At 40.0% G+C, this 7573-nt stretch overlaps 1 protein-coding gene across 1 annotated transcript; it reads left to right on the forward strand.

Moving 5' to 3' along the window:
- Positions 1 to 306: 306 nt before the first annotated feature.
- LOC117306631 (set1 complex component swd3-like) lies at positions 307 to 7114 on the forward strand. The gene is made up of 5 exons (XM_033791117.1): positions 307 to 454; positions 2015 to 2208; positions 3966 to 4097; positions 4736 to 4854; positions 6029 to 7114. The coding sequence occupies exons 2-5, from the start codon at positions 2023 to 2025 to the stop codon at positions 6141 to 6143; spliced, it is 552 nt and encodes a 183-aa protein (XP_033647008.1). The 5' UTR covers positions 307 to 454; positions 2015 to 2022; the 3' UTR covers positions 6144 to 7114.
- The last annotated feature ends 459 nt before the right edge of the window (positions 7115 to 7573 follow it).

Genomic DNA, 7573 nt, shown 5'->3' on the forward strand with positions numbered 1-7573 from the left:
GTGTAGTATTACCAACCGAGGATGAGTCTTGGAGTTTAAGATCAGGATTTTTGGTAGAAGGATGGATGGATGGGGACGGATGTGCTCCCTCTACGGTCACACTTGGTATGTTTCTCTCTGTTGCTGTTGTTGTTGAGTGTGAAGGCACCATGTTGCGGGCTAAAAATACTGGATTTTTTTTTTCTCATAAAATCTCATTTTCAGCGCTCCAGTTTGACACAAGTAAAACAAACACAAGACTAGCTTCTTTCAGCACGTATTTCTTAAACAAAAACGATGATTTTGTAAGACTCAGTTGAGGAAGAGTTGGTTGAGCATCACGGTCCCGACGACCCAGGTTGTGTGGGTGGGGACGGGGAGACTCTGCTGCCGTCAAACGGGCCGTGGAGCCCGCCTGGCTGTGTGACTACTGAGGTGAGTGAGTTACGGTCTCGAAAGAGTCAGTTAGTCCATGGTTAGTTTGATAGTATTCATTAATGTTTCTCTAAAGCAAAATATTTGTTGAGAATACTGAATCTAAGGTGTCAATACATTGTTTTATTATTTACATTTTATAAAATTAATTGTATCTTTTACTTGAATTTCAAGTTGAAATTAATTTTAATTTTATAATTTAAAAGTAAGTTGGTTGTTTTGTTTATTTGTAAGTTTTTATAGTTTTAATTTAATGGATACATTTCAACAATAACAACACAATGTGCTTTTTGCTAAAGTCTAATCTAAAGACTATCTTTTTGGAATGAATGAATTTGCCTAACTAACAGACTAACACTACAGTACGAAATCATCATTTGTAAAATGCTAGCACTGCTTTAGCCTAATAATTGTTGACCATTTTGTTCAAATTTACCAATTATTTGGCACTCTGATCACTTCCTCACCATCCATGGTATTTAATGTATTTGTATATAGTTATTGGTGCTATTAATGAATTGCTCTGCATTATACTTCCAAACTATAAAATTGACCAGCCTTTTCATTTGAAATCGGCCTCATTATTAGTTGGGATGTGTCAATGATTTGTTAATTTTGTTACGCAAGTCGCACAGACACACAAGTCCTGAAGGCCACTTCAAGGTGTGGGCTACAACTATTTTATTCCAGAGGGCGATGTAGGCTTGGGTTTCACCAATCCGAAGCCTGTCTGGTAGAGCGAAAGCACTACCTCCCCAATTTTACGTAGCAAGTGTCACGACCGGGATTCGAACCCACAATCTGCTGGTCAAACACAAGCGATTGAATCCGGTGCTCTTAACCGCTCGGCCACGACATTCCTACTACAATGTATTTCTCCTACTGTTCCAGTTAGCCCACCTTGTTGGGCACTTGTGGCTCTCTTAGTCATCTGTCTTATAGTCACCATGATATTGTAAATGGTAACTTATGATAAGACTGATAACATGAGAGGCCCAACAACAAGGTTTCTAAATTCTACTTTGTCTTTAGGGTACATAGTAAATAGTATGACTGATGTTTGTTTTGCTGTGTCTCCTGTAGCGGAACCAACCTCATTCATCTTGGGGTAAACTTGCCAAATTGGGAAAGATTGGCCCAATAACAACAGTTTGGACTGCGCCATGTCTGCCCATAGTTGGGAATCAGGGATCTACCTGGGCCCAATTTCATGGCTCTGCTAACCGCCGAATTCTGCGCTTACAATCACGATTCCTCGCTTACATGTAAGCGCCGAATTTCTGCGCTAGCCTTGTAAGCGTAGAATGCCTAGTAACGTGGAGTATGCACGCGCAGAAGCCAAAATTCGACGCTAACCTGTGAAATACGCTTGCCGTAAGCAAAGAATTCCCTGCTTCCGTAAGCGAAGATTCCTTGATTACGGTAAGCAGAGCCATGAAATTGGGCCCTTTACCCAACATTATTTTGATCCAGGCCCTACTTCTATCACAGATTGTGCATTTAACAATTTTGTTGAAGTGAATTTCAGTTAGAATTTGTTAGAGTCTTTCAATTTTCTACAGTATAATTTATGTTTTGTATTTAAATTCTATTTTTTTAGCAAAGAAGATGACGCAATTCACACTACCTCTGTGTCTACTTCTAGTGGTCCTCCTTGGACATGAGGGAGGAGCGACAGCATCTCAAGAAGAGAAGGGGCGTGTCTTTCACAATGAGTGGGCGGTGGAGATAGAGGGCGGAGAAAGAATCGCTAGAGACGTAGCAGAGGAATATGGTTTCACGTTTGTTAAAAAGGTTAGTTTATAAAAGACTTGACTTTGGGGTTGAACAACTGAGAAAAATTGACTAGAGTGGGACTCAAACCAAGGACCTCCGTATTAACGTGCCAGCGCTCTACCAACTGAGCTGTCTAGCCCTATGTTGGTGGCTCGAATTTCATTTAGGAACAAGTACACATGACTGCAGGATTTGTAGCTCAAAACATTTACTGGACCAGATAATTTGTTACAAAAAATTGACCAGAATCACAATGAGAAAAACACGTATAGGCCTATTTACTCAGTTTCACATTTCAGAAGATTTAGGCTATATGTCATTTTTCTTATTAGTGATGTACAGCTGGTGAAGTACTTCAATACTTGACAGAAGTAAACATTTTGTATCAGTTTTTAAATTGAAAATGAAGTTATTATTAAAAAAACACAAGACTTGTACATTTGTATGTTAACTTGATCGACGCTAAAATCACTTGCCTCGGCCTGCGATCCAGTGCTAATTTCGAGCCCTGCAATGCTTAGCAGATCTGTGGAAAACAGGCCCATAACCATGAGTATTTCTGTATTTGCTTGGTGACAAACATTCTTGGTCTGTGTAGGATGTTGCTGTGTACTCTAACCGTGTAGTGAAAGGGCAAATAATCCATCGGTCTTTTCACAGGATTAGAGTAAAAGAAATCAATGTTTAAACTGTCTTTAGTGAACACTAGACCCTATTTGTTTTGTGGGTTGCAATCTCAGTTTTGTTTGAGGTTGGGCTGATATCCACACATACTTGTACCGGACCATCCTCCCAAAAAAATGTTTTCTTGAGTTCAGAATAATTTCACACTGTACACATGTCAGGCCTGTATGCTTCGTTTTTGAAAGAGCAAGGGCACCAAGGCATTTTTTCCTTGTTAAAGGGCACCCTATGAGGAAATTGTTAATTTCTACAAAAAAGTCGACAATCAAATGAAGGTTATTTGGGGTCCATATGTTTATTGTTCGTTCAAAGATTTGTCAATTTTGGATGAAAAGTCTGGGCAATGATTAATTTTTTTTTAAAGCTTACTTTCAAATCTTTTGGAATTGCAGGCTGCCTGTTTTGTACCCATCGTGTCAACCTACATGCAAGAATTGTCAAGATTGGGAAAAAGCGAGCATTATCGAGAGGTCCCCCCTTTCCATTTTGAGCGATTTATAAAAATGACTTTGCCAAGCGATTTCCAGTGGGAGCAGGAGACATTATCGAGGGGTCCTCCCTTTCCATTTTTGAGCTAGGAGCACTCATGCAGGAGCAATGACCACAAGAGAATTTTTCAGGACTGCCCAGTTGTCAACTTTTTTGAACTCAGTGGTAGTAAACACTGTTCTAGTCCGAAGTTGTCTTTGGCCGTTCCACAAGAAGCACAACAAATTTTTGGCCTGTTGAAAGGGCAATGCCACTTTTATTTACTAAAGGGCACTTTCATTGGAAAATCTTAAAGTCAATGGGAAACTGTTGAAAGGGGCACCAAGGCCCACACCAAGGGCAACAGAGGCCATAGCCTCCGCGGCCTGCAAGTAGTTCAAGGCCTGATATTTTCCATAACATTTTTTGATTTTGTTTCTTCTTACAGGTGTTGTGGGTTGAACAGCAAGAAACTCTGTTCCATTTGAAAGGGCAAGGCCACTGTCATTTTCCAAAGGGCACATTGAGTTGTATTGAAACTTTCTAAGGGCACCAAGGCCAAGACCAGGGACAACAGAGGCCTGATGTTTCCATTAAATTCTTGATCTTTTTTCTTCTTTCAGGTGTTATGGGTTGAGCAGCAAGAAACTCTGTTTCACGTGAAGCGTGATGCGAAGGCCGTGCCCCACGATGCGACAGGAAGTGATTACGTGCCACCGTTTAACGATCCTAAGTTTCCACAGCAATGGTACCTGGTAAGTCATCTACTGATGTGTTCTTCATACCATTAAACAATTGTTGCACGCTGTGACGGCGTCCATGGCGTTTTGTACACCCGAGGCAGAAAATTTCCACCGAGGGTGTACAAAACCCATGGACCCCAAATCACAGCGTGCAACAATTGTTTTGTTTTGGTAACATGATTATTCCTCTTCTCAATACAGAATGCCTAGTCAGGGCTTGAAAATTTACACAAGACCGCTGGGCCGAGGCCAGTGATTTAAGTCCAGTTGCTCTTCTGTTTTTCTTCAAATGTTGACTTTGAGACTGATAAATGTCTTTCAATTTTGTATTGTATAAATTCTCTTTGGGAATTGTGATAGGAGGGTCTGGTCAATGTGGTCAAACTCAGTGTGTCTGTTTTTAATTAAAACAACATCAAAGTAAATGTTTTGTGGTTAATTTTGTGCTATTTATATTAGGCTTTTTATACAAATATTGAGTACATAATATGTGAGTGCATTTTTGCAGAATATAATTACTAGGTGAAGAAAAGAACTGTCCTGCTTATTAACTGCTACCTGGACAGAAGGTTAGGAAGTCGACTTCTCATTATCAGTCACTTTCGTTTTTGTACCAAATTAAACTTTTGTTTGGACATTGATACATGTAGGTATGGAACACATCAACGTGTGAATTTGTTCGGACATTGAACGGCCACAGACGAGGTATTGCTTGCCTACAATACAGAGATAGATTGGTGGTCAGTGGTTCATCAGATAACACAATCAGGTTAGTCAAGTCAATATATCTTTGTTTTGTTTTTTATTTGTTTATTTATTTGGTATTTTGATGAGAGATTTTATAGCATCACAAGGCCACAGACAGCTGCTTCAATTTGAGGGCTACACATTAACTGATGTTGGCTTCCGACCTTAATCAACTCTTACCAGGGGCCTGTGGCCATCTACTCCTGCGGCTGAACCAGGGTTACCCCTTCACATAATGTAGGCATGGGCATCATCTTCAAGGAGTCTGGCTCGTAGAGCAGAATGCGTCACAATTTGTTGACGAAGCAATTATGGTCAAGTGTCTTTTGGCATTTCTGTCATGACCATAACGCTTCTCAGTTTCAATTTTTGTGGCATAAAAACTTATAACTTTTTACATAACCACATTACTTCAAAGTGAAATGTTCCTCAAAATACTTTATATCATTGAAAGCTGCTGTAGGCTTCTAACCAAATTAATTTGATTACCAAACATACACCTTTGCCTTCTGCTGGGACTAAGAACAGAGATAGCAGCCAAAATGCTATGTATTGTCACTCTAGGTATTTAGTGAGCACAATACGGTTTCCATAGAAGTGAGTTGCATAAACAAAATAAACAATCTCGTCTGTCGTCAGAGACTTACTGTGGCATGCTTTTCGATTCTTTCTCAACATGACACAAATTTTGGCAGGGATCCCAGTATGATTACAGTGACCTCATCTCACAATTGGAGTGAATCACTTTTGAAAACCTCTTTTTTTTTTCTAATGCGCCACACAAATACTCCAGGCGTTATTTTCAACCTATCTGCAATACGTACAGGTGGTAGTGAGTTGACTCAACAGAGCCTGGACTTTCTGCAGGCATGATTGGGGAGACAGCATAAAATCTGATACATTTTATGGAGATTGCAATTTTTGTGTGTCAACTTTTGTTCTGAAGAAAACGGGGCTATAGTATCTTGCCTTCAATAAAGGCTCTTTTTCGTTAACAAAGCACCTTGTAAGCCATTACATGGTGCTATGTTAAAAGGAGTAGATCTCATAATTCAAACGTAATTCCACATCTTGCAGGAAATTCTGTATGTTTAAGCGCTGAGAAGCCCTTCAGGTGTATAAAGCGCTGTATAAATACTGATTAATAATATTATTATTGTTACATTGATGTTATAATTGTGTTGTCTTCATTTCAGGTTATGGGACATCGAATGCGGTGCATGTTTAAGAGTCTTAGAAGGTCATGAAGAACTAGTGCGATGCATTCGCTTTGACAACAAGCGCATTGTCAGCGGAGCTTATGACGGGTGAGTGAAATCTCTACAAACCTCAACCCCTCCCCCTTCCCCTCGCCCCATCACTGATTCAACATTGCTATAATCAAGTTAGGATCTGTGGCACAGTAAAAACACAATGAGTGCCCATAACAGGAAGTACTTAGTATGAGGGATTTTTCAATGAGATTGTCTGTCTTAGTTGAGGTGAGTCAACAAACATTGTAGTTGATCGGTTGGCTGAGAAACAAATTACTGTCATTTGTTGTGGTACCCGCTGCTAACATAAAGGATTTGAACTGCCTTAAGCTACCAGGCAATCACAGTGGTCTAATTGGTTTGACACTGCTCTAGAATTGCAAAGGTTGGGGGTTCAAATCCCACTCAAGTTGCCTATACTGCTAATACACATCGTTGTATATGGGTAGAACCAAACTTAATACTGCCATCCCATTTGAAAGAATTTGACAAAAAGATATATTGTCAGAAACAAAAACAGCACCTTGTTCAGGCCTGGAATTTCATCTTTGAGGAGGCCACTTTCATTTTACAAAAGGGCACTTCCACTAGAAAATCTTTGAAGGGGCACTATGGCCAAGACCAGGGCAAACAGAGCCCATGGCATGTTATATAAGGCCAAAGACCTGGCTTCTTTGAAATGGGTTGCATGTAATTGGTGTTCAAAACTTCATATTCATGAAGTGGCTTATTGCAGAGGGAGCCATTTGATGAGTTGGGTTTGTGGAATTGTTGAATGAAACTGCTAGAGATGGCATCTTTGGGCGTGTATGATACACTGAGTGTGTACAGACCTTTCCATTGTTGCGCTCTGGTAGGCATGTATGGGTGGGCAAATGTTTGTTAAAACACTCAATCTATTAATTGACATCAGAAACCGAATTCAATATTTATCAAACTTTCAAACGAAAACACCTTCCACAATTGTTTGCTTTGTTTCCAACAAATTCAACACTACATTTGAATATTTTTGTAACATTATTACAAACAGTAGCTATCTGTTTTTGATTTGCATTTGTGGCTTTCCATTGTTTTGAAAAAATTGGGGCTGTGACGTTGCAATAGAAAGGTCTATTATGACTCGGCACTTGCTCAAGACATAAACTACCCTAGTGCTTTGTTATCTTCACTTGGCCACACAGATGGTAGTGTTTGATAATGGTTGCACCACTGTAATGTACCTCTCAGAACAATGTCAGACTCACTCTCTTGGCACCAAATCAAGTTCACACATTTGACATTCGGGGCCAAGTGTCATCATTGGTTTGAAGTCACGTCATCGGGAGAGGAAATGACAGCAATATGACAGTTACGCAATATGACAGTTACTAGCGAGAGTGGGTGTTTGGGGGGGGGGGGTGTTCATTTAGAATCATGTGTCTTTGGTAAATTGCACCTGGGGATTTCCTGGCTGCTGTAGTAACAAAACCCCCCTTGTGGTTCCTAGGG

Source organism: Asterias rubens, unplaced genomic scaffold, assembly GCF_902459465.1.
Source record: "Asterias rubens unplaced genomic scaffold, eAstRub1.3, whole genome shotgun sequence".
Lineage (NCBI taxonomy): Eukaryota > Metazoa > Echinodermata > Asteroidea > Forcipulatida > Asteriidae > Asterias > Asterias rubens.

What these genes read in the sequence shown, in the direction of transcription:
- LOC117306631 (XM_033791117.1), top strand. Translation starts at nt 2,023, where the DNA reads ATGACGCAATTCACACTACCTCTGTGTCTACTTCTAGTGGTCCTCCTT. An exon ending in TTCCACAGCAATGGTACCTG is followed by an intron (nt 4,098 to 4,735) that starts GTAAGTCATCTA and finishes TGATACATGTAG; the next exon opens with GTATGGAACACATCAACGTG. An exon ending in TCATCAGATAACACAATCAG is followed by an intron (nt 4,855 to 6,028) that starts GTTAGTCAAGTC and finishes TCTTCATTTCAG; the next exon opens with GTTATGGGACATCGAATGCG.